General features: G+C 38.8%; 2 protein-coding genes across 3 annotated transcripts; both read right to left on the bottom strand.

The window, feature by feature from the left end:
• Nucleotides 1-667: 667 nt before the first annotated feature.
• LOC137140175 (dihydropyridine-sensitive L-type skeletal muscle calcium channel subunit alpha-1-like) lies at nt 668-20,745 on the bottom strand. Its single transcript, XM_067528344.1, has 45 exons — nt 19,765-20,745; nt 18,283-18,388; nt 15,758-15,897; nt 15,403-15,536; nt 14,882-15,034; nt 14,576-14,781; nt 14,337-14,440; nt 14,095-14,240; nt 13,934-14,015; nt 13,687-13,847; nt 13,366-13,591; nt 13,041-13,248; nt 12,767-12,887; nt 12,542-12,656; nt 12,350-12,449; nt 12,173-12,242; nt 11,644-11,776; nt 11,430-11,559; nt 11,274-11,333; nt 10,778-10,884; nt 10,562-10,649; nt 9,829-9,936; nt 9,639-9,691; nt 9,402-9,548; nt 8,937-9,138; nt 8,663-8,821; nt 7,959-8,069; nt 7,800-7,883; nt 7,156-7,203; nt 5,964-5,990; nt 5,743-5,868; nt 5,596-5,661; nt 5,388-5,479; nt 5,125-5,284; nt 4,842-4,969; nt 4,661-4,757; nt 4,333-4,435; nt 4,150-4,251; nt 3,924-4,057; nt 3,614-3,739; nt 3,183-3,382; nt 3,039-3,103; nt 2,356-2,402; nt 2,195-2,269; nt 668-1,871 (listed from the first exon to the last, which is right to left on the bottom strand). The coding sequence occupies exons 1-45, from the start codon at nt 19,947-19,949 to the stop codon at nt 1,560-1,562; spliced, it is 5,547 nt and encodes a 1,848-aa protein (XP_067384445.1). The 5' UTR covers nt 19,950-20,745; the 3' UTR covers nt 668-1,559.
• Nucleotides 20,746-21,167: 422 nt separating this feature from the next.
• On the bottom strand, nt 21,168-24,349 carry tmem9 (transmembrane protein 9). Of its 2 annotated transcripts, XM_067528346.1 has the most exons (6): nt 24,223-24,349; nt 23,964-24,107; nt 23,035-23,126; nt 22,781-22,889; nt 22,419-22,550; nt 21,168-22,312 (listed from the first exon to the last, which is right to left on the bottom strand). In XM_067528346.1, exons 2-6 carry the CDS (start codon nt 24,054-24,056, stop codon nt 22,172-22,174), a joined length of 567 nt encoding a protein of 188 aa, XP_067384447.1. In that variant the 5' UTR covers nt 24,057-24,107; nt 24,223-24,349; the 3' UTR covers nt 21,168-22,171. The 2 variants fall into 2 exon arrangements, with proteins under 2 accessions (XP_067384447.1, XP_067384448.1); XM_067528347.1 differs by lacking the exon at nt 23,964-24,107 and having other exon boundaries at nt 24,223-24,334.
• Between the last annotated feature and the right edge of the window lie 2,987 nt (nt 24,350-27,336).

The raw sequence follows: 27,336 nt of genomic DNA, 5'->3' as shown, positions 1-27,336 counted from the left end.
AGGAAATTTCTCATCTTAGATATGAATGTGCCAAAATACACTAGACAGGCTGCTGCATTAGTTTCCATTCCATAAGGCGCGGAGTGTTTGCTTTGTTAGACAAGATTATTTATAGGGGCTCTTATTTTTCACACTGATTCTGCGAGGGGCAAAACCCAAAGCTTGCACCTATCTTCATATCGAGGCTCTGTTTAAGTCATTTCAAGGTATTTTTACCTCAAGCCTTGATATTAGTTACTGGAGCAATGTGTGAGGGTTTTTTCCTCAGCAGATCCCAGCTTGAGTTTTCAGAGCTTCATCTTTGGATTGCTAGCAGAAAGACAAACAGTGAAGTTATTTTTGATGATTTATTTATTTATTTTTGCCAATGGTGGAAACCTCCATGTAACACCAACCATAATGGCATAAATGCAGAAGTTAATGAGATCCTAAGACTGAGCTATAAAGTCTCTCATACTACTGGTACCTCCAAAACCTTGAAAAACATGTATGACACCAAAACACAGGATTATAAGATAATGTACAAACAGAAAAAACAGTCCTTTAGGAGGCTTGTTTGTGTTTGCATTTAGGCACAAAATATGAAAGTGCAATAAATCATGCCCATGCAAATATGATTAAAATGAGATAATAAGCCCCTGTGAACTTTCAAGCTAAATCCACCATACTCCAGGTATGCTGACAAAACATTCTCTGTACAGGCCCCAACATATATTCATATAAACAAACACAGAGCCTGTAGCTGTACATAGTCTTACTGTGACTTGGGGAACAAAATCACATGCACTGTCAGACTACAGCATGGCTGTAAATAGAACCAACTCTTTAATTCGCCTTTTTGTCATAATCATTTTTTCAGTCAATATGTACCTTTTGTAACCCAAAATAAAAGCAAAGGTGTTTTCTCTCTGAAATTGTCTCCTAACAACTGCGTTCAAAAACAGCTGTGAGCTGGAGAAAACCTCAGTAACAAAAAGCTAAAAGACAGCAAGTCCTAATGGATCAGAAGACACTGCTCCACAAAAAAGCAACTTGTGCTGATAGTACCACAGCCCCTTTAAAAACATAAACTGAATACTCAGTTAAACTTTTCTGGGCCAGGATACACTGAGAGTTACAAGGATCTTTTCTCCGACTTTTCTCACAGAACTATAGAAGATTAAAGACGGCTGCTTTCTCCTGTATTCTCCTGTATATCACAGTAGACATTTTGTCACCCGTCACTGTCTGGCCTCACTCACTGAGGCCTCATTAAGACACTCCTGACTTACATGGTTGTGCCATAGGTCTGTGGAATGGATAACCTCTAGAAAGAAAGATGTGTGCCAGCAGGTTTAATCTGAGATTTTTATTCATTTCAGTTAATCTGAAGATTAAAATGTTAACTTCATCATTAGATATATTGTTTTGCCTTGATTGAGTTTCAGCCGCATTTTACAATATATTGAACCTGAGCCAACCTGTATGTATGCCTCGCGTCAAGGTTGTCACCATAATGTGAGGTGACATAGTGCCACCTGCGTTTGTAAAATTAACCATGTAAAGTCAACTAGCAGTCTCTAAACTTTGGAGTCAGCGTCAGCCGGCTCCTGGACATAGGGAATCCTGGGAATTGGACGTCTCTTTCTCCTCACAGCTGGATCTGGCTCCGCTGTCTGCTGTGCTGCTGCAGCTGGAGCTGGAGGAGGGACAGGAATGGGACGTCTTTTTTTCACTGAGGCGATGCTGCCCGAGCGTTTGCTAAGAATTCCCTGAGCCACGCCCTCCATCTCAGAAAGGGGGATGTGCATGGCATCAGCCATCTCCTTCTTAGTGATGGACACAAATCCAGGGTCTCTGGCCAGAGACACCAGACCACCCTTTTCCAGAGTCTGGAAAATGAAAAGTAACGTTTTAGAGTGTCGTGTGTACGTTATATAAGAGGCTCTTTTTAACAAGGAAGAATTGAATTATGGATATCTGCAATATACATCCAGCCTAGGTAATAAAGCCACTTATACTTTTAGATAATAAATATAGTTTTGAAAAGTGGAGTCAGAATTATAGCTATCTTGAAATACAATTTCTTTTAGTAAAACATTAATGTGAATATCTTTAATTGTAATTCTAGCTAGTGAGAATACAGTTTTTACTATAAGTGATTGTAGATATCTAGATTTTAGAGATGGACAGCCCGAGACCCTCTCTCTCTTACCTCCTGGACAAGCCGATCAGCTGCAGAATGTGAGCTCTGACTCTCACTGTCACCGTAGTTTGGGTCATAAGGGAACTGGAAAGAAAAGCATTCACACATTAATGAGCATGCTTTCTCGTGCCATCTCCGTACACCAAATAAGCCTTACAGACACCTATTACCTGAGTTTTGTCTTTTCTCACTGTGAAGTTCCAAGAGTGTCTGGAGTCTGGAAAAAAATAAAAACAAACAAAAAAATTATTTAATCAAAGATAATGAAAATGGAGTTCAAATATGATACAGACAAAATTATCATCCTATTTAAAAATGATAATTAAAAAAGAAAAATCATTATTGAAAATAATCTATTGCAGGAAAGAGTTTGCAACGCGATTAGTTATTTATCAGATATATCCAAACAATGTTTTTGCATTTCCTTTTCTGATATTTAGGGTTCAAATTCCCAAACTAAGTTTACAGTGTGTTGACAGTGGCTGGAAGAACACTGTCAAACCTGTTACAATACAAAAGAAAGCAAGTCTGTTGTCCTTAAACAGACTATGAATAAAGGGAGTCGGGCTAATATGTTATTCAAAAGATATTATGAAAAGATCAGTTTTATAATTTGCAAATAACCAACTATAGAGGGCTGTTTTGTCAGGGGTTCCTGTCATAACGACCTTTAATAAAATACCTTTCTACTGTGTCGAGATGTGTGTGCATACGTAGCATGCGAATGTGTGCGTGTTTATATTTATATGTGGGGGTACACAAAGAAGCAATAACGAATGAAATATAGTTATAATGAAATAACTATAGTTTCCTACAACTATTGTGAGGTCTGTGAAGAACTCGCCCCCCGTACCTGGCTCCACATCCTCACTGGGATTGTAAGACCCTTCAGGGCTGCCTTCTCTTTCAAATGAAAATCTGAAACACAACAAAGATTGCCACCAATTACCTCGCCCTGTAATGTCATCACAGTATGCATATGTTATATGATGCTCACTCTGCAAAGGCATTGTTGTTAGTGTTGCTCTTTGTAGGGAAAAATTCAGTAGTGGGCTCCAAGGCAGAGGAGTTTGGAGGAGACTCAGGCTGGCTCTCAGAGAACTGGAGGGGCCTCTGGCTGGTCACCTGTGGGGACTGACGGTTGGCAGGCTCAGTGGCGAATGAGTCCACCCGGTTACCAAACAGACCATGAGAACGCTGCAAGACAAGCACACAGACAGGTTAGTGCATAATTCTGGATTATGGTTTAGTTTCTCTACCTTATGTTAAGACAGAGTCAGGACAAGATGCAGTGTGTCTGTATAAAACGTTTTCCACCCATCAGGGATCATGTTATTATTTTAAAAAAAAAGTTCTTCCAGGGACAACCATGATGCACAATGTGTGTACGGATACACTGTCTTTTTTGTTGCGGATAATGATTTTCACCTGGAAAATGTGCTCTTCTCCAACCTCCTCCATAGCTCTGTCCATCTCTTCCTCATTTTGAAGGTCTCCTGAAATGGCCCTGTGCATCTCTGGAGCCGCCTCTTCTTCAATACTTCTCAAACCCGCCTATTGAAAAACGGAGGAAGTGGCACAAGAGGAAAGAAGGATGCTGTTGGGTACCGGTGTAAGAAAAATAAACAGCTGAGATATCACCAGGTCTTACACTTTAAGGTGATCATTGATAACAGTAAATCTAGTGCAAAGAGAAAACTATTTTTTTAGCATTGTTGTTAAACACGAGACTGCTCACCTGGATCTCTGGGCCTGAGGCGCTCTTCTTTGTGGGCCGGTAGCCATAGTACTCCTCCTGACGCTTCATGAACTTACGGAAATGGTCTTGGAGCAGGAATGTAGCATAGAATTTGCCCACAGTCACCTCATCATCTATAACCAGACCAGTCACAGGGTGTAAAATAATGATTTACTCTGTAGAGGTAAATTCAGTTAACTAGTTTAATTTATGTTGATACACTCACCTCCTATCGGGGGTATGACCTGATCTAACAGCTTCATACTGGTGCGTTTCCAGATTTGCTTTATAATGGCTCTCAGCTCCTCATTGGCCTGCTCAAAGTTACCTGTTCAGAATTGTTTATGAATGGAATAACAATACAATGCCAACACACGAACAGCATAAGAAAGACACTGATGTTCTGTACCTTCTGTTTTGATCTTGAGAGCCGTCCTGACCAGAGCGAACAGAGTGGCATTGAAGGTGACAGTGCCATCGCTGTTGAGAGGCATGTTCATACTAACTAAACGCTAGAGAGAGGGAATTAGGACAACACTAAATTTTAACAAATAAACAGGGATTTACAGATATTTAAAATGAAAGATAAGGCAGAGGGGAAGAAAGGCAGTAGTAATCTGAATAATTTTTTAACAAAACAATAGCATTGCTGCTACTCCACCTAGTGTATATTTTTAAATGAGCACATATTACATGAATTAACGTTAGCATGTAAAGGTATTTTTTTCTGTATGTACCTTGCATGCCGCACGATGAGGACAAAACTTGCCAAAGCCAAGTGGAGGTTGGATGCGTCGCAGGAGTGTTACCACATCTAGATGCTTGATTCTTCCCCTGTTAAATCAGAGAGAAATCCTGAGTGACGGTGGTTGTTCCACTTATCTAATATGTGGATTTCCTTGTTGTGATCAGGCTCACGTGGCTTCAGGGTCATATTCAGCCCAGATCTTCTTGAATTCATCCAGATGATGTGGACCAAGGAGAGACCAATCACGGGTCAGGTAGTCAAAGTTGTCCATGATGACAGCTACAAATAGGTTGAGGATCTGAAATACACAGGATAATACAGCTAATTATACAAAAATGCTTTTAATTCAACATATTTAAGGTAATGATATGTTTTTGTCATTTGATTGTAGCTAAAAACAACAAATATTAATGCAGTTAAATGATAAATGTTGACTTCTTTGCTGCTTCTCACCAGGAAGGCACAGAGACAATAGAAGCTAAGGAAGTAGAAGACAGCAAAGTTGGACCCGCAGGTGTTCTCCTCTCCTGGCAGGAAGTCAGACTTGGGGTCGCACTTCTTCCCATACATTGAAGCCATCATGACCTCCTGCCAAGCTTCTCCAGTGGCACATCTGGACACATAAATGTTCAGCAGCCACAGTGAGATCTCAGCTTAGTTCATGACCTTGCAACCACAAACCTTCAATACTCCCCCTGGCTCACAGACAGGCTCACCGGAATAACATGAGAACAGCCTGAGGGAATGTCTGGAAGTTGTTGTTGCGGTTGATTTGGGTGCCGTCCACTAAAGCTACTTTTCCAAAGATCTGTAAGACACAGTAAATTCATCTACATATATGTAATCAACTTATGATTTATCATTATGCAGACCTACTGAATTTTTTTATGTTTTTCCTTTTATTATAAATAAGGAAATCTGTACCTGCATCCCAATGACAGCGTAGATAAAGAAGAGCATTATGATGAGCAGAGCTACATGAGGGAGAGCCTGAAGACCAGAACCACACAGTCAGACACCACAGTGCAGCTGAGTGGAGAATAAAAATGACAAGGCCACACTGTAACAAACCTGGAAGGACTTGATGAAGGTCCACAGCAGATTACGGATGCCCTCCGAGCGGTTCAGCAGTTTGACCAGACGCATTACACGGAAGAGTCTGAAGAATGTGATGGATACAGAAGCATTTTCAGAAGCCTAGGGACAAAAAGAAACAGAGCAGCTGAGAAAAAGGAAACAGAGGAAAAACAGAAAATGTAAAATAAATAAATATTGGGAGAGTTTAGGCTTACCGCAATAGCTTGCATAGGATTTGTGTCCTGCACAAAGTAGATTGCATGAGTTAAACAAGTTATATATTTTTAATCATGATGATAATGATAAAAATAATAATGGATAATAATTATCTTATAATCAATAAGATAATGTCATTACCTTTAAATGCATTCATACCCCTTTACTTGTTGCTATTTTTTTGTGTTGTAGATTTTATTTTAAATGCATAAATCTGTCATTTTTTTCCACAAATCTACAAAGAATAAACCATAAAGAAAACATGGCATACAGTTACAGTCTCCTTTGTTTGGTCTCTACAAACTTCTCATACCTGGATTTGGGAGGTTAATTCCCACCTTCTTAAAAGCTTTCAAGAAGAAGGGAATACCAACACCAGTGCTTGTTTTACACACTGGCCAAGATTTGTTGCCAAGAAATTTTACCACTACAGTGAATTTCTTGGACTAACACAGTGTAGTGTGAACTATGGGGCATTAGAAACAGGTGTGTGCATTTCTAAGCAATATAAAAACAAATTAATTTGCCACAGGTTAACTCCAGTCAAAGTCCAGAATTATCTCAAGGCAAACAGGATTCACAATTTTCAGTGCCACAGAAAAGGGTCTGAATACTTCTGTTTTTTTAATTTTCATTAATTTGCAAAAAAAAATAAGTCAATTTGTTATTGTTGGTTACCTGGTGTAGATTAATGAGACAAACACAAATCTATATCCATTGAGCTTAAAAATTGTGCAAAAAGTGAAGGAATCCAAATACTTTCTAAAGCAATGGCAGCAGACAAATTATTTATCAACAATATTATGGTACAATATCAAGATTAATACTAAATTGGGTTAAAATGAAAAACACCTATTTTCCACTTTTAATAACTTATAAAGCTATAAGGTCTTAGTTGCTCAAAACTAGAAAAAACAGCTGCAGCACCTTGTAACTCATGCGAAATAAACAAAATACACACACTTTGATGACAAAACATTGACAGTTCTGAGTCAACCACACCATCATTAATACTTGCTGTGATTTTTTAAACTGTTGGGATGTAGACCTGTTTTTATGAACAGTAAGAGATGTTTTACCAGCCACACACACTTCAGTACAGCCCAGCTATAGTTTAGTAGAGAACGTAGTGAAGTGCTCACACAGCAAGGCTCATGCAGCAGTGCAGTGCAGTGCAGATCAGATATTTACAGCACAGCCATGGAGACAGTACAGCCCTCCACTGGAGGCCAGGGCAGTCTGTGGAAGATAGACAGATGAGGAGCAAGGTGAAGGGGTGGAGGGGGTGGGGGGGGTGATGAAAAAAAAAGTAAAAGGTGAAGAAAAATAAGTGAATGAATAGGTGAATAGGAGAAAGAGAGGATGGGGTGTAGAAAAATAGATGAGTACAATGCAGTGCAAGAATAGCAGAAAAATCAGTGACAGTGAGAGTAAACAGTGATACTGTGCTCTTTTCACAATAAGTGTTTAAACAACACATACAAAACATCAGGTCACTCAGACTCTTGTAATGGATAACTGTGGGACTAATGGAAGGTTTGATGGATTTGTGGTGAAGATGGAAATGAATCCGGATAGTGGATGTGTGTAAAGGGGACAAGCTGGAAGTGGCCAACAACAGTACAAACCATTTCCTGTTAACCAGTTCTGCTGTTCTGCACCAATTAGCTGTTGAGCCACGAATACATACTCTTCTGTCAGAGAGTTGAATAAATAAATTGTGTCGTTATAACTGGAATCTCTTTCTCGATTCGGACTTCACCTGTAGCGAGACTGATATCTGTGGAATTCATTAGAACAGATTCAAAAGCACATGTTGTGTCATTCATACTCACATCGACTTCACTCAGGATAACATCAACAACGCTACCAACAACGATAATGAAGTCAAAAACGTTCCAGGGGTCTCCGAAGTAACCCTGTAGATAAAGCATTGCAGTAAGACAGTAGACTGGGTGGGAAAATATTTAGGTGAGGAACACTGGAGCCCTTACCCTCGCTTTGAAGGCCATAAGTTTGAGAATCATCTCTACAGTGAAGAGCACAGTGAAGATCAAGTTCAGCATGTCTGACAGCTTGGTCACATGGTCTGATTGGTTACAGTGCTGTTCAGAAGGGAAGCCAGTCTTAATGTTATTTTAACATTGTGTTGAAACTAAGCAGGTTTAGTGAAGAAAAAATGTTTAACATTACAACAATTTCTCTATATCATTAAATATGCATGACAATCAAACAAACAAGCAAAAAGTTAACAAAAAAGTTTGTTATTATTCATTGTCAGTAAAAATAAACTTGTTTGATCAAGTCATTGTAGCTCATGGTATTTATGAGTAAAATTTAAACATAAATAAATCAAGCCAAATACTGAAAGTTTACTGAAAGTTTGGTCCATGCACAGTAAGCCTTTCCAAAGGAATATGTAGGGCACTGCGAGTTAATGTGCTCCTAAATCCCCCCCAAATAATTAGTCAGGGATTTGGTGGAAAGTTGCAGTGTTTCATATTTTCAATAGTGCTTTAAATGTTCATGCTCTCATTAATTAAATGCTATAACAAACACTGAGCTATTGTGATTTGGCATAGAAATACTTACCTTTACATCAAACATAGTAAATACTGAGACTGAAAACTTTCTGTCAGCAGCCACACTACAGAATAATCTGTGTTTTTAGGTTGGAACCTGACCTTGATTTACATACCTGCATCCCCAGACACAGCGTGTTGAGCATAATGAGGAAGAACATGAGGTACTCGAAGTAGCAGGAAGTGACTATGTACCAGACTCTGTACTGGTAGGGGTTTTTGGGGATGTAGCACCTCAGAGGACGGGCCTTCAGGGCATACTGCACACACTGACGCTAAAGTGGGTTAAACAGAAGGTGAGTTAAAAGAAAAATCATTAGCCATTTTACCATGGGAAAGACTTGATTCTCTCATTGTTAACACATCCATCCCTGAGGGGTCTCAGTGCACCTGGTTCTTGTCCAGCTCACAGTTCTTATACTCTTGCTCGCCTTGTTCCTGGAAGGTGACGATGACAAAGCCCACAAAGATGTTCATCATGAAGAAAGCAATGAGAATGATGTAAATGATAAAGAAGATGGAGACATCCACACGGTTATTGAAGACAGGACCCATGTCCTCTTGGGCTGAATCAATGGCTCTGTATAATAGTCTGGGAACAAATGGAGTGATGTTGAGAGAAGAACAGAAATTGCGAGGACAAAGACCAGAGATCCAATAAAGCTAATCTGTATTGATTAAATCTATAATTTAGCAGATTAAAACAGAAATATTGTCTGTTTTACCATCTCTGGCTCCAGGCAATGGAATTACTTCCAAACCAATATCCACATAATGAGATATTCTGTCTTCTAACTCAATGAAAAATCCCATCGAATATGCAATTTGTTAAATCAAAATTTATACTGAGCGTACTTTGGCCAGCCCTCAAATGTGGAAACAGTGAAGAGAGCCAGCATGCCATTGAGCACATTGTCGAAGTTGAAGTCACTGTTGAGCCATTCTCTCTTAGCCACCACTGTGTCTTTTAAGGAATTCTCCATGTGCTTCAAGAAGAACCCCCTGGAAACAGATGCAGATGATGGTCACTCTAAAATAGCAGTATGGCTTTAATACATAAATCTATGAAGTGTGAAATTTTTTTTGCCTTACTGGCATTCCTCCTCTGTCACTTTGGATGGGTCTGTGCAGCTGTAAAATTTACCCTGGCAGAGAGAGGATTAGTGACATTTATCAGCTATTCAGTAGAGCCTCTATGCTTAAAGTAGATAAATCTGGAAATGTGACTTCTACAGGATCATGTTGTATGTGGTCTCAGTATCAAATTTTATAAATAATCTACCTTAAAGAGTTGCACTCCTATACAGGCAAACATGAAATTCAGCAGCATGGTGACCAGGACGATGTTGCCGATAGTTTTGATGGCCACAAACACACACTGGACCACATGCTGTCAGTGGAGACAAACCGTGAAAACATGTTACTCAAAATATGGTGCAGGTTTTTTGGAAATGTGCGGTGGTTACTATATTTACTCAAGTACTAAACTGTAATTTGGAAGTACATTCTGTGCTTTTTTATGCCTGATATTTCAGTGGGAAATATTGTCCATTTTATTACACAACAGCCTCAATAACTAGTTAATTCAAAACTTCAAAGCTTGAAAAATAAAACACATTGTTGAAGATGCATAGAGTTTCAAGACCTTTTGGCTTTGACTTGTGATATCATCTTCTAAATATCATCTGTAATTTATTTCCATTTTCTCTTCAATCTGAGAATAGGCCCTGGACATTAAGTACTTAACTTCATATGAAGTACATAAATTGCCTCATCTTGACATACTGCAAACAAATGTGGCTCATAACATAATTCATCTAATGAGGTTTTTCTGCAATTATATTATTCACAGGGTCCATTTGTCAACAGAACAAGTACTTGTGTGGTTTAAGAGGAAGGTCTAGTATAGAGGAGGTCTACTTGTAAGGGAGTATTTTATTGTATAGTATATTTAAGCGAGATTTGAATACTTGAAAACTTAATATTTGAGCAGGTTAAAAATTATGCAGGTTTACCTTTAGCCCTTTAGCTCTGTTAATAGCCCTGAGGGGCCTCAGTACCCTCAACACCCTGAGAATCTTCACCACAGAGATGGCACTGGATCTGCATTTAACATACAACAAAAAGCAGCCTTGATATTTCAGGTTTGGGAAAACTAAAAATGAAAAATGTAATGAAAAAGTGGAGATGTTCTATATTTCTTATGTGAAAATAACGAAAGGTAAACTCACTCCATTCCCATAGACAGCAGCGACACTCCGACCACAATCAGATCCAGGATGTTGAAAGAGTTACGGCAGAAGGAACCTTTGTGCATGAACGCTCCGTATACTGTCATCTGTCAGTCCGTCATCACAGAAAACAACAAAGCAACAACGTGTCAAAGTATGAAATTGTTTCCACCGGTACTGTCAGTGACATCATTGAAAAAAGTAGTTACAACTGAGCAGAGCAACTTTACTATTACTGTGATCTTTTATTTCATATAATAAAGGAAGATTCTACTCTATCCTGTGGCTTTCATCATGCTGTTTCACAAATCTTTTGTCTGTCAGAAGCAACATTAAGTGAGCTGAGATGGTAGCTGTAACCTTTAGCTCACAATTATCAGATTTGATGATCAGCTTCAGAAGAAAAACATTGGTATCTAATAGTTGGCACGTCAATTTCAATGGATCGCAACAACAAAATATGGCATAAAATAACACAAAATATACATGACTTTACCTTCAGCACAATCTCAATTGTAAACACAGTTGTAAAGACAATGTCTGCATAGGCCAAGATCTAGAGAAAAGGCACAGGGAGATGGATTATTATCTTTTTTGGCCTTTTTCAACAGTTCATTTCCATTGTTTGTGTGGGGCTAGACCCAAATTTTACTTGGTTTCTGTAGGACTTGGGATCAATGGGGTCCTCAGCTGCAAGTGAGATGGACGAGAGGAGGATGAACAAGAGGATTAAGTTGGTGAAGGACGAGGCATTGACGATCTTGTAGCACAGCTTACGGAACCTAGATACCAGCGAATAAAGAAACGTAAGCACAGACTACAAATGCTTCATGTTGTTATACGCCAGAGGACAGTCAGGTTCTTACTTGTTCTGAGGACCAAAGATGAAGAAGGAGCTGGCTTCAGGGAGTGGAACTGCTTCTTCCTTTAGCTGCAGGTCGGCCATGGGTCGCGGCCGGGGGCTGAGTGGGATTTCAGGTTCTTCCTCTTCATCATCACCTACCACGCAGAAGAAAAAAACACTGAATATTCAATGGGGACAAATCTGTTTTTTAATGGTAGCCATGTCAAACCATAACATGCAAGGCAGAGAGAAAATGCAAAAGATCCAGAAAAACAATATTTTTAGAAACTTCCTGTACTGTATGTGGTAGGCTTTATATGGTATTCACCAGAGTAGTGTGAAGGTAGCCCAACTTTAAAGCCTGCTATGAATTGAATTGAATATCAATTGGCACAGTCTAATAATAACAAGGGGTTACTTTACTTATACTATAACACAGCCAGGACTGCAGGACTAGTAAACAACCAGTTTAATCATATGAATTCCTGCAATCAGAACTAGAACTAGAGCTCTGAGAAATGTGGTTCAGAGGTGAGAAATGTATAAAATACCTGGGAAGTCGGCAGGTGGGAAAGGATCTTTTACTTCATTGACATTGGATTCAAACTCATCAATTTTAAGCTGAAAAAACAAAAAAACAAAAATATGTCTTATAGCTGCTTATGCTTTGGATTAATATATAAGCATTGAAAGTAAAAATGTAACATCATACAAGAAGCAGCACTAACCTTGGCTGTGGTGGGCATGCCCTCAATCTTGGCCCTCTGCTCTGCCAGTTTCTTAGCTATCCTCTCCCTCTCCTCATCAGTTTTATCAGGCATCTTGGACCTTGAGGGCAACAAGGGAAAATAATTAAAGAGAAAAGAGGAATGTGTACTGTAGACAGAGCAGACAATCTTACTTACTATTGTTTATTTTACCTCAGTAGTTTCTTTCTTAACTTCTCCTCTGCCTTTTCTTTCTGAGCTGAAGTCAGACTCTCAGCCTCGGCCAGGTTGTCGACAGCAATGGCCAAGAAAACATTGAGGAGGATATCTAATCGCCCTGAGCTCAGGAAAACACAAATTGGGATTTTGGTTTACTTTATTGCTATGTATTATGCCATGTTAAATCTATTAAACATTGTGAACTTATGTGAAGGATACAGTTTCCACAGACAAAGAGGACAATAAAATAGATGGTAACCAGAATGCCAGGGATGACGGGCCCTCCATGGGCCATAATGCCATTGTACATGATAGTGGTCCATTCCTCTCCGGTCAGGATCTGAAAGAAAGTGAAACATTAATAAACAATGATTTTGAAATGGGAGGCGTAGAAGCATGGTTAGATACTCTTACTGCTTAATTTAACAAGATATCACCTAATCAAAACAGATAAGGCAAAAAATGTGTGTGTATGAAAAGTGTCATGCTTCACCTGAAACACACTGATGAGAGCCTGAGGAAAGTTGTCAAAGTTACTGCGTCTGGGTCTGTGGTCTGTAAAGTTGAATTTCCCTCCAAACACTTGCATGCCGAGGAGGGAGAAGATCACGATGAAGAGGAAGAGAAGGAGGAGCAGGGAGGCGATGGAGCGGACAGAGTTGAGGAGAGAGGCCACAAGATTACTCAAAGAGGTCCAGTACCTGCAAACCAGTTAAGAGAGGAGGTGTTATAAATTACACTACAACAGTTATACAGATGTTCAACAGACAACAGATATTCTAGGTGATCCTTTAAGGGGGGAGTATTAGAGTATTTACTTCGTGACTTTGAGGATTCTCAGCAGCCGGATACATCTGAGCACTGAGAAACCCAAGGGAGCCACAGCCCCTGCAGAAAACATGATCATCTCCAGGATGCCACACAGCACCACAAAGAAATCAAAACGATTAATAAGAGACATGAAATATGCTCTGGGACCCAGAGCATACATCTTCACAAACATCTCTAGGACAAACAGCACCAGCAGGACACGACTGGCAACATCTGTTGAGATAAGAGAAAAGAGTCACAACTTTGTGAAGCTGGGATGAAAAAAAAAACAATATGTATTTACACATGTGTTTATATTAATCACCAACCTTGTAGGGAAGTGAACGAGTCAGGCTGGTGATGGTACTCGGTCGCTATGGTCAAGGTGTTGAGGAAGACGAGGAACATCACTACACAGTAAAAACTCCTGCTCTTCACATATACAAGGCATTTCATCCTTAAAAAGCGATTCCAGCGACGGGCTAGACGGCTAAACACAAAAATAGTTCTGGCTTATTATGCAAAGCGACTGTTGATATTGTATGTCAACATTTCTGCATTTGAAAGTTAACTCACTAGTAGTACACAATTTTACTCTTTCCTTCCAGGTCATACAGGCTGTCTGTCTCAGAATCTCCACTTGTCAAAGGCAGCAGTCCTGACAAGAGAATAACAGTTGTAATTCAAAAGCATCTGAATATGAGATGAAAGACCGGTGAGGTGGTTTATATGCTGACCTTTGCCCTCTCGGTCAGCATCCAGGACTTCAGCATGAGTGATCCACTCCATGTAGCCATGGAGATCTTCATCCAGCTGCTGACGCTCTCTTAACTTCTGGAACTCACCACGTGACCTGGCCTTCTCTCGCTCTTTGGTGAACTCTCTGAGTAGAGAAAAAAAGAAATAAAAACAGTTAAGTCAACATGTCAAGTAGCAAGATGCAAACAGCATAAAGTATTTAAGATAAAATTTGCCTTACCCACTGAGCACACCCAGAACCAGATTAAGGACAAAGAAGGAGCCCACCAGAATAAGGGGAACAAAGTAGAGCCAGGGCCATTCATTTCCTATGGCATCATTAACCTAAATGACAACAAACACAAACAATGACCTCTGTTAAGATATGCTCTCCACAATCAACACATAGTTACCTGCTGAGGTGGCAAGAGCACAATTCCTCCACTCTAAAAACAACACATGAGACATGGCGTTACTGACCCAGTAGAGCACTTTGGTCCATCCCTCCATGGTGATACACTGGTAGACAGTCAGCATGGCAAAGCCGATGTTATCAAAGTGGGTGATGCCATTGTTAGGACCTTCCCAGCCTGGCCGACACTCAGAGCCATTGATATTGCAGCGCCGTCCATTACCAGCCTGAGCACAAGGTGCAGGCAGCTCACCCTCTGCTGTGGCATAGATATCTGTGTAAAAAGAGAAGAAATACACATTATTTTTGAAGCTTTAGTGGATTACAAGGCAAAATATATAACGGTATAGATAATAACTTATTGTACAGTGTACCTGTGTCAACGTAGTAGCAGGTCTTATGCATTTTACACTTAAAGAGCTCCAGTCCCATGATAGCATAGATGGTAACCAATAAAAAGACCAGCAGGGCGATGTGTAGAAGAGGCAGCATGGCCTTGAGGATGGAGTTCATCACCACCTGCAGGCCTAAAGGTGCACAGTAAAACCAAAATAGTACAATGCTGTAGAAACAAATCACTGTCTCCAGAATATTTGGGGCTTTAGTATCCTAATCTCTGTTTTGTTCAGCTGTTTTATGAGTTGTGTTGTTTTCTCTTCTTTGTCCTTATTTTATATAATGTGTATTTCATTGCTGTTTTAATGGCCAGTTAACTGAAAAAAACCCAAAGAACCTAATTTAACATTTGACCAATGGAAAACATTTTGCCTAACACTGGCAGATTTAAAATAATGTGGAATGATGTGCTTGATCCCTGGGAAAAATAGAACAAAAAAAAAATCTGCCTTTCTTCAGTGTTTCTGAGATATGAGTGAATTCAAGCACACATTCTTACTGGGGACTCCAGAGACGAGGCGTAGGGGTCGGAGCACTCTGAAGGCTCTCAGTGCCTTCATGTCAAATCCCCCACCTTTCTCCACTGGTACATCTGCTATCTTATTGATAGTGTCCAAGGCAAAGGTGAAGAGACTGCAGGAAAAAAGGCATTTAGAGCCATATGCATGTACCTCAATAAAACTGTTGCTGTGACGACTTGAAATGTATTATTATTTTCCATAAAAAGTAGCACAACTGTACATAGACAAATCCATTTTCAAGTTTTGACCAGTTTTTTTTTAGTTACAGTGGTCAAGGAAAGCTGTGGCCCTTTGCAGCGGAGATATCTGCCTGTGGCCTAGAGCTCATCTTACCCCATGAAGACGATGACAAAGTCCAATATGTTCCAACAGTTCCGTAAATAGGCGCCTTCATGGAACACAAACCCATAGGCGACTATCTTCAGAAAGCACTCTAATGTGAAGATGATTAGAAATATATATTCCAAACTCTCCTGCAGAAGACAAACACAAACCACAAAATTATACCTTACAAAATGTATGTGACACAATCGCAGGTTCAATCTTTTAGAAAATGTGGAATGGCTTTGGCCTGTGAGCACCTGCTAGTGTCTATGACAAAGATGTTACTGGCATTTATTCAACTCCTTAGCTTTGACAGCCTCTTAGCTTATTTTGCTCCAAATTAAACACACGTCACCTTGTTTAAAAAGATATGTTGCTCATGAGCAATGGTGGAAAGTAACCAAGTACATTAACTCAATTACTGTACTTAACAACAGTTAATGACTTACTTTTATACTTAATACTTCTACTCCAGTACATTTAACAGGCAAATATTCTACCATTTTCTTGAATTCTGCAATTATTGTAAAAATGTGGTTATTTAACATACTCTCATTATTATAATAAATTCTAGTGTAGTTTGTATTCACAGGCTTATTATTTTTGTTTGCATTGAAACAACACAAAACAAAAACAGAGAAGAAAAGTCAAACTTTATAAAAATATCACACAGAACCCAAAAAATGCACTGGACAAAATTACTGGCACCCTTAAATTAATACAGCACCCCCTTTGGAAAAAAAATAACTGAAATTAATTGCCTCCTATAACCATGAATGAGTTTCTTACACCTCTTCTTACAAACTTCTCTGGAGTTAAAACAAGCCCTGCTTTTTGAAGCTGCATCACTAGTGATGATTGCACAGTAATTCATCAATAATTATGATCCAATCGTACTATACTTTATTAAATATACTGAAACAGGACAGTCTGTGCAACTTACTTGTAGTTCTGACAGTTAACACTATGGGTATGATTTTCTACTTTTACTTAAGTTATAGATGCGTTTTGTCCTCGCACATATTATCTAACAAAAGCTACATAAAATTGTCCTAATTAGACAGATTTCCCACTTTTCAGCACTGACACAAATAAAAATGTTCTAGGAGAAGTTGTAATATGATAAAATTATGATAGAGCTTCTAGGGAATCAGCCCCAGCTTCAGTTACAATCAAACTTTGAGAGTTAATTTGCTCTGTCAACTATAAATTATGAATGCTGTTTATTTCTCTTTGATCCTTCTAAACAAATCAGGTTAATATTGTTTGGCCGAACCACCCAGCGCCAGTCCCCAAACCCCTAATCAATTACCACCTCTAAGGCCAAAATTGCATTTATTAACAACACCTACATTTTTAAACATAAGCAATTTTGCAATTCAGATTCTACCAAGTGGAGCAACAAGTAAAACATAACTAACTATTATAAGTGTTGTTACATGAGACAACATTTGTGGAATCTCCACAAATGTCCAGTGAGGTGACACTGTCTGGGCTGACCTACTTCTACCAGCAAGGTGGGGGTGAAGTTGACCGGCTCCTCTTACATCGCTACGCCCTGAGGAGTGGCACACTAATGAGTAAGGAGGATTTGGGAGCATTGTGGTGAGCAAGGTTTCAGGTGCAGATACCTGCTGATGCAATGTGGTTTGGGGTATAGGTGAAGTGACTGTGTACCAACAACACTGCTCTAGACTTTGATCTGTTTGTATGTGGAGTTTACTGTTGACAGTGCCTCATGGCTCTACATTAGAAAACAGTGTAAGAGGCAGTGTAGTAGAAGTAAACTTCTTATAGAAGCATCAACAACACCATGACACCAGTGGTGGTACATCACAAACAAAGACAACAAATACATGCGTACACTGTATACGAGCAAACTTATTCCATCACCCAGTGAAGTCACTTGATTGTACTGTACTTTATTAGCTACCCACAGATTGACAGGAGTGTGCACAAACCTGGAAACACACCAGCAGTGTTCAGTTGTCAAACACTAGCCACTAGCTACTGTCAAGGAGGTATCTTTAATTTAAGTTCTATTATTACTGTTGAAAAAGTATTGTAAATAGAATAATTGTATATCTGTCCTTTGGCATTATGAGAAACATTTTTGTAACGTGTAACTTTAATTCATGCAGGTGAACATTTTTCACACATCACATCCCACAAACAGTTATATTCTTTCTCTTTGAGGTTCAGAGGAGAAATTCATTGCAGCTGAAGGATAAACCAGCAGCACAGCTGTCCGATGACATGTTCCTCTGCTGACACAGATTGGACTCCAAATAAAGAACTGAGTTGTGTCTGAAGGCATTTTAATGTGGCTTGTTGTGTAGAGCAGTGACCATAAAGTCCTGGACTGTTCTGGCATAAACCTAACTGCTACACAGTGATTTATACAGCTGTTCTCTCTCTCTCTCTCTCACACACACAATATGAAATACAAATATCAGTGATTACAGGGGCAATACCTCTCGGAGAGTGATGACACACACATCAAAGAAAGGGTGTTTGCTCATCCTCATACTCACCAAGCTTGAGTTGGTGTTATTTGTGTCTTCTTCGGGCATGGGCAGGAAAACAGCCAGAGCTATACAGTTTGCGAAGATGGTCAATAAAATGATGATCTCAAAGGTTCTGGATGGAGAAACTCAGGATCATGACAATGATGCATTTAAATGAAATAAAAATAAAAAGTCATGAAATTAACTTGAAATAATTCATGGTAATACTGCGTGAAAACATAAGGGTAAGAAACATGAGCAGCATTTCTTAATCTGTGCGAGTTGCCTTCTTGTTTATGTCATATGTTGTAACAAAACAAATTAAATAGCTCTACGGCCCTGTAGACAATAATAAGATCCTCTACATGCTGCCTTAACATCTTTTTTTTTTAAATAGCTCACTGGGTAGCCAGTGAGCAGTTGACAGGTTGTAATGTTGTCTGCTGTGTTGTTTCATTCTCACCCATAGGGGGCTCTCTAAGAGAATGCCCCTGCTAGGTCAGCATCATGTCTTGCTGTGATGTTGTGGGACAGCTGCACAACCCAAGAATACGACCAAACCAAACACAGACCAATCATCAGGAATAAAAACCGTGCCGTTCTTTAACACACTTATTTATTAAGACTGAGCATGGATGGGATGTTGATTGTTTTTTCAAACAATAAGTAAAGTCGTTTTATGTAGTTACAGGTAGTTTTATAATTTTTGTAATTTAGCTCTGAAGACAGCACCCCTGCCCTGTGTCCCAGAACCACATACCAATGTGATTAAACTGCTGCAGTTGAAAACAAACAAAAAAACCCTCTATGTTTAACACTGTTAAACATATGGGGATATATTTCAATAAACAGTTTAGGAAAAAAATATTTACACCATAATGTCATTTATTCTTCTTCTTATTATTATTATTTATTTTACAATGCTGTGAAGAGAACGCTGTTGTCACTGGGTAGATATGATGGCTGATTCTATTTTGGATGGAAAATATGTATTATCCAGGAATGGACTTCAGGTTGTAATCCCCTATAGGAGCCTTAACATCACTCAGCATTCTGCCCTGTGCTCAGGCTTCAAGCCTCACAGTGTGACAGCATTTCAGAAGACCTAAAAGCAGAATCTGAGCTAGTCAGGAGGCTAAAGAGGCAGCTTCTTTTATTGTTTTTATATGTCAGATATAAATAATTTCTATACTCAAGACAAATGTTTCGGATGATCGTGGGATAAATATATATGAGGGCTACCAGTTAGATTTTGACAAAGCACATAGAGATTAATCAAAGTTTTAAATGTGGAGGGACCGTGTTAACACAGAATTGAAAAGGAGTTTGCTTATTACAGGCAAACAACATGGCTGATAAAAATAATTTTTATTTACTCAGAAATTAAACTTCTGTAGTAGTTTAAAAGCTTGTTTTTTTTAGCTAAAGTCTACAAAAAAAAACAAACTTGCCCCTGTGTTGTATATGTATACTGTAGATGTATGCAGGTGTGCATCATGTAAAGGATACTTCCACTCTACAATGTTGATGCAGGCTTTGCGGAAAGGATTTTTAAGGGTGAAGAGGAAGAGGGATCTTGCAGGTCGAGGGTTGCCTCCTGTGGCCTGTAGCTTCTTCAGCTTCTCCCTCTGCTTCCTCTTCAGCTCCTCCTCGTTCATGATGACCGGCTTTGCCGCTTCTGCGTTGGCTGCCATCTTGATGTCTTTACCAGAAACAGGCTCCCAGTCCTGGAAAAATGCGCCTCCTTACTATATAATCCCAAACTGAGGCAGAGTACAACTCCTCCTTGTGAAGGCCCCCAAATTCCCAGACCTGGTGATCCTGCCTGTGCTCCCCCACCGTGCTCTCTCTTCCTCTTCTCCTCTCCTGCTGAATCTGTGGCCCTGTCCTGCTGGCTGAGGGCCTCTGACAGAAAAAACCCCTTGGCAGAGAAAATTAACAGGAGTCCAATGGCTGGAGGAGCAGTTGGCACTGCTGTAGTTTAAATTTAGACTGTGAACCACTGACAGGCCATGCTTGGGGATGGGTAAAAGGGCTGGGGGTGGGTAGAAGGTGGAAGAAAGGAGTGGATAGGATCAAGGGTAGGGTGGGTTAGGGTCGGACAGCAGGGGCAGATGAGAGCACAAAGACAGCTTTTTGGGGGGGGGGTGGTATCTTAAAGGATGCCTTCACTGATTTTGAACTTGCTTCTTATGGCTCTAGTTTTGGTAGTACATGTACATAAATAACAAAATCTCTCTCTACTTTTAGCTGAACAATGCCTCCAAATGACATCACTTGGAGGAACCTTCAATTCGATTTGCTCTGCCCCCCAGTTCAGCAATTATAAGCACTATATCATTAATTAATGCAACATTTATAATACACTACAATGTATTTCTAAGCAGAAACATGTTGTCAATATTATTAACTGTTACACAATAATTTCAGCTAAAACTCTACATCTAATCGAAATCAAAGACTTCAGCACCCAGGAGAGTCAAATTTTCTTTGAATAACTCATTTGGATTTTTGTAAAACAATATTTAAAACTGTTCAGATCACATAATTTAAACTAAAGCCAAAAAGGTTAATTATCCTAAATAGTTATAATAATAATAATAATAATAATAATAATAATAATAATAATAATAATAATAATAATAATAATACTACAATACAAAAAACTACACAACTAGTAACATTAGTGTTTCCTCCTCAACATATAAAAAGGTAAAACTGGCGGTAAATGTAAAACAATGTTTTACTGTCAAACGAAATGAACGTCCAGCGGGCCAAAACATACTATGTACTTTGTCACCACCTAGTGCTGATAAATAATAGCTTAGCGTTTCCAAAAGGAAAACAATAAATAAAAAAATCTTCCCAGCCATTAGGACGAATGACCAAAAATCTTATACTCAACCAGAGGATTAGTTTTTGTTTTTGTTTTATTTGCCATCAAGCCAAATGTATAGACATAAGCAGTACAATACTGCAGGTAGAACTGAGATAAATATAAATATCAAATATTGATACCACCAATATAAATTATACTTAGAAATCAATTAAAAACAAACTTCAACGACAGTTGCACAAAAGCTAATTTCAGCATTTCACATCGTGCATTTGGTAATGTGAGTCAGTGTGACTTTGCTCATCATATTACAAATTCCCCAACAAAGAGCGTCAATAGTTTAGTGTTATGAGCAGTATAATGATGCACATAAGATATTCTGCGTTAAGCTATTCAGTAGCAGAGATTTAATTCATTTGAGAATTAAAGTTTTGTAAAATACCCAGTTCTCTATTTCTGTCTTTGCATTGTAAAGTCTGTTCCATCATACTCTGCGAAACAGTGGTGGATGACATACCTGGCAACACTTATTAGTAGACTTTACTGTTTTGCAAGCTGTGAATCATCACATCTCCTTCACGCACACAAGGTGAGAAACAGCAAAAGACACAGGCCTAATCTAAATTGGTGCAAAGTTAGAAATTGTAAACATAGAATCCTCTATCATCGCTATTAGAAAGCTTACCTGTTCTGTGTTTATAATGCAAAAAACGTCCTAATATAACACCAAATTAGCAGGTACAGTAGTCAAACAAAAACCTTTTATAAGAAAGCCTTAAAGCTTTTCACATTCTACCTAAATAGACAGAAAGATTCCGTCTTTGTGGAAACATTCCATATCAGCTGCAATGTAAATGGCTAAAATGAAGTTTCTAGACATTATGAGTGCACAACCATGCAGCTTCTGCAGAACTGCAGCTAACCCTCTTGCTAAATCAGTATTTCACTTTTTCTATGAGAGGAACTACTAGTTTACAGGGTGCAGTACAGAAGAATGACAAAGTAGTTTGTAATTGTGTAATAGGGCTAAGCCCAGGTAAGTCGCGTAGCCAAAACCAGTTTTGAGATCAACCATACAATTTAACTAAGCATCTTGTGGCGGTCAAAGACAGTTTTGCGCTGTTCCTGAACCTGCTTTTTCCAGCGCTGCTGTGCTCCCTCAACCCGCTCCAACACTGTGTTTCCTCTGGCTAGGCCGCCATCTACCTGCGGATGCATCTCCTAAAAGTACACACAAAAAGCACAAATAAATTTAATCAAGGACTTCACATTAGACTGCACATTTTATTTAATTCAGCATACACAGATTTTTTCTTTGAATAATTACCTCAGAGTCCTCCTCGTTGTGCAGCGGCTGGGTATAACGGTCACGTTTGCGAATAAGAGGATCAACCAGTAGCAGAAATAGCATGTAGAGGAGCAGTGCCCCCACCACAGATAGGTAAATGATGATAGTTACCTATGACAAGCAGGTGAACACACATATGTAAGAGGAAAGTAATGTAATTATGCAATGCAGGAATACGCAATATTTTTTCCTGTTTGTCTTTGACAGGATTTTCCAATGAATATTATTTTTACAATTACCTTAAAAACCATGCTGTTAATGGTGTAAGACAATTTCTCAGTTGAGACAGATTTTAGACTTAGATAATAAAACACCTTCCTTTGTTTACAGAAAGTCAATACCTTGATAGTGTTGCTGCTTCGCTCCTCATACTTGCACTCACACAACAGGCAATAAGCTTCAACATCATGGCCAGGCACTGGCATGGGATCCACTACGTGGAGGCAGTTACTGTAAAACATCAAAACTGTGCAGTGAGTAGTGTCCACATGTGTGACATTTGCTGTATACACAGCTGATAGATATATCATCATACTGTAAAGCAACTAATTCAACTTTATACTGAGCTTAATTTCTATTGGTGTGTTTCTCTTACCAGTCCTTCTGAGAGTCATTTCTGTTATAAATGTGGCCCGTGATGTTTCTGTATGGAGGACAGATGCACTTGCAGCGAACATCTTCAAAACTCTGCAATTGTCAAGCACATTGGGTCAAAATGTTTTCAAACTTGAGTAACTGCTCACTCAGTGTTATAGATCAGTGCCACATATTCTCACATTGCCTTTAGCCCTTTTCTTCAGTGGGCAGCAAATTTAAGACTTAGAAACTATTTAATAAATACACAAAGTATTCCAGTTCGAAAGACACAAATGTTTTGGACTGACAAGAAATGTATATTTTAAGAAAAGTTTGACAAGTGAACACAACTAAATCAAAAGGATAACCCTAAAAACGCTTCCCAAGTCTTCTTCAACCAAATGAAAACATACAAAACTATAAAAAAATGAATGTACAAAAAAACCTACACCTATAAGCTTTACAAGGACATTGAATTGGCAAACTAGTTTTTTCCATCTCAGTTAGGTGTACAGAAAAGTCATACACATAGAATGGCACTGAAAAGAAATATTTATAAGATTAAAGCTAATTGTCTGCTGCATTTGGGAAGTCAAATGTAAAACCTTTAAAGTTCAACCCCTTTGCAATACCACATAACATGAAATTATTATTATTATTATTATGATTATTATGACTCAATCTTATAGTAATGATATCAACAATAGTTATTTACAAGGTACGTTTAGGCCACATTTTGTCAGGCCTCTCCTGTGGTGTACAACTACTGATTAACAGGTGCATGTTGTTGTTTTTTTTAGGCTTGTGTTTACTGAAATCTGATATTTAAGACCTTATTGGTTATTACATGACCAATGTTGTTGTTTTTTTCCTTTTGTTTAAAACCTGCAGACACGCTGCCAACCAGTCTGTGCATGTCACTGCTTCCAGTCTGTATCCAGGTTTTACCTTCGCCTGCGCAAACACAACAGCGTCCAGCAGAAACACAATGACTACTGCAGCCGAAATCAAGTTCCAGGATCCTTCTCTGCCAGAAGACATTTTACCACAGGCAAAGAAATGTGCACGACGGGAGCAGGATTATCAGCAAAGCTGTCAAAACACCAGACAGACTAGTTAATAGTCTAGTTAGTTAGAAAGCAGATCAGCTTCATTGTCGTAAACACAAACTTTCGTCAAAGCAAAAGTAAAAACACCCATAACTTACAGTGAATGTGGTTGATTTTGCTATGCAACAAGCATGTTGATGAACATTATATAGAGGCCGATGCATATACCTATCAGCAGATCGCCCAGTCTAACACTTCCTCATTCCTGGTGTCGTCACATATGACGAAAGCTGCAATAAGTAGCGACACTGACGTCTACTGTTCAAAAATGGAAATAAAAATTTGATGAACCGGAATAAATTTAATTATTATGTTGCTAAAAATCCATCTATCTATTATTTTAGTTGTTTATATGGTTATAGGGTCTGGGGCCTGTCCCAACGTCGCCAGTCTCTCACAGGGCCATATAGAGACAGACTAAAATAAATAAAATTATTTTTTAAATTATAATTATTTGAGTTTTCAATCTCTATTTGTACTTCACTTCAGGACTTTTAAGTGGTTTCTTATTTTCTATTTCTACTACCTCGTTTCAAAGTCAAACATTGTACTTTTTACTCTTGCACAGTAAAAGCATTTCCCAATTAGTTAGTTAATAATATTCAATTAAAATATTATGCATTGTATTGTGCATTGTTCTATACAAAGCCCCAACACCAGGTGGGCCCTTAAAAAATGTGGAGGGCGGGGTGCCTCAATACTCAGCGTAGAGCCTTGAGTTGGGATGCAGAAAGCTGCGGGTTTGAATCCCACCCCACCAGGGGTCGCCCTGCCAAGCCAACAAGAGCCACCCTGGTGGCACCCACAGCACACCTAAAATGGGAGGGCTGCGGCAAGGAGGGCATCCAGCCCTTTGCTGTGGTGACCCCCCCAAGGGATAAGCCCAAAGCCATTGATCCTGAAATTTGGCTTGATAGATTTTACAGTCTGGTTGGGGGGGTTGGGAGGGTTGGGAGGGTTACACTAGGGCCTTATAAAATGAATATGAAAGATCTATGTCGCACAGAGTTGTCTCAATCTTGTAAACTAAGTTGCCTTTCTGGTGTGGCTGATGCAGTTTAAAGTGCCTTAGCTTCCGAAAAGGTAAAAAAAAAAGAGTGCAGACTATTTACCTTAATCCTGCAAATGAAAGATGATTTTACTGATATCTTCAGTAATACGATGTAAGAGTAGAGTAAGATGACTTTTTTATCCCCAGGGTATAATGAAGACCTAAAAATCTGATGTAAATAAGGTTTTGTAGCCTAATGTTGTAAAACCTCATGTTGAAGTAATTACAGTATATTGAAAAAGAGGGCTGATATATGCTGAAAGTCAGAGTGAGCAAACTTAATTAAACACGTTCACACTTCATTAGCCCCAATCAGCTACAGAGATGCATAGGTTTTATATGAGTTCAGTCATTTGACACAAAATGTGTTACTATAGTTGTTGTAATCAATATCATTAAGGTCTATTATGAGATAACATTTACATTTTGTGTTTTTAAAGACAGGACAGAGAAATGTATGACTCATTAGGATTTGTCTGAAAATGTCTTGGACTGTCTTTTAGTCAGGCACTGTTTTTGTGTCAAATCCTGTCTCTATGGTGGAATTTGAAATGTAAACCCTAGCTTCATGAACCAATCAATACCTCTATTTCCTGCTAAACCTGCTTCCACATCTCTGTGTATAGTAAGATACTCATACTTTTAATAAGCCATAAAAAATCAATGGCTCACAAATGCACCCAGAAACACTTGAGCTTGTGGCCACTAAGATCGATTGAGACCATGTTTTTTTCTCTAATGAGCTATAATATCAGTGTGAACAGCACAACCCCATCCTCCGTATAACCCCAATCATTCATGTGACCCTTGATTTAACCCTTAAAACAGCAGCAATGCTGCCAGCACCATGTTTATGGGCTTTCAGATTGTTTAGCTGTGGTCCATAATATATTTGTTGATTCTAGGTGCATTTGCTCTAACAACAAGTGTAATGTATGTAGAAACCCTCCTGAGTATGTCGGTTTGTCTTTAAGAGTAAACAGTGAAATAAATTAGTAAATATGGATGAATATTGAAACTATTTATGTGGGACAGAAACACAGATGGTCCTTGGCAAGGTTATATACATAGTTGATATCAAACAGGCTGTGTTTCAATGTGCATCTTAAAAGATATGTCAGTATTGGCATGATTAGGGATTTTACTTGGATCTTTTTTGGTCAAAAAGTGAGATCGTTTGTGTCATTTTATTAAACGTATTTAACTTATTGTTTTGGATGTACTCCTCTTACAAACTTTTGTATATTGCCATCTTTTATCATAATTTAGAATTGGGAAGTGTTGAGCCTTCAGACAGTGTATTGTCTTGTAACCAAAGAGACTGATGCTCTGTACTGCTGATGGACTTCCTGGCAGGTTAAAAACATATTATGAGAATATTTTTGCAATTCAATTCGATTGTTTTGAGGGAACTTGGACCCTAAGAAAATCAAGTTGTAGGCTAAAGGTGTGTTTGGACGTCCCTTGTGGAAAGCACAGTGATGGTACAAGATGACAAGATGAACTCTCATGCATTTATTCATTCGTGTAATCATCACCAGACCGTCTGGTTGCATTAATGCATGTTGTATCATAAATCGTAAATTCTTTTCCTTTTGAAACTTGTTTGAAGCATCGACCTGCATTTTGCTCTATCAGTCCTGTCACTGTAAGCCAGTTATTCTTCAGTTTTCTTTGATTCATGGCTGCCCTTTACACCCTTAGGCCAATTACAGCATAAATGACACTGACCAGAGCACATTGCCAGGTCTTATTATGAGTTCAGAGCTGTCATGCAGAAGAAATAGGTGATTCAGTCCCTTTCTAGGTAGAAATACCAAAATGATTAATTTGAGAAAAGAAAGAAATTTAGCTCTAATATGTAAAATGGTTTATTGCCTCTAAGCAAAACTATAATTGATGCAGACAGATACAAATGTGTTATCAAAATCTGTGCGTAGTGAGCTGTACACCCACCTTGACTACAAAACAGCAAACAAAAATGATGCATAATGGAAACACTGCAGAGAAATCTACCTGATAAACAAGCTCAGAAGATGTCGAGTTCTCTTATTTGCCAAGGTATTGACTGAATCAGATTATTCAAAGCATTAGTTTTCATGGGGCTGGAGAAAGTGGGCAATGTGCCCACTAGGAGATGCTGTAAGGCACAAGGCAAATT

Source organism: Channa argus, chromosome 13 (assembly GCF_033026475.1).
Source record: "Channa argus isolate prfri chromosome 13, Channa argus male v1.0, whole genome shotgun sequence".
NCBI lineage: Eukaryota > Metazoa > Chordata > Actinopteri > Anabantiformes > Channidae > Channa > Channa argus.
Note: the sequence above shows the minus strand (reverse complement) of the source record. Positions and strands in the feature narration are given on the sequence as shown.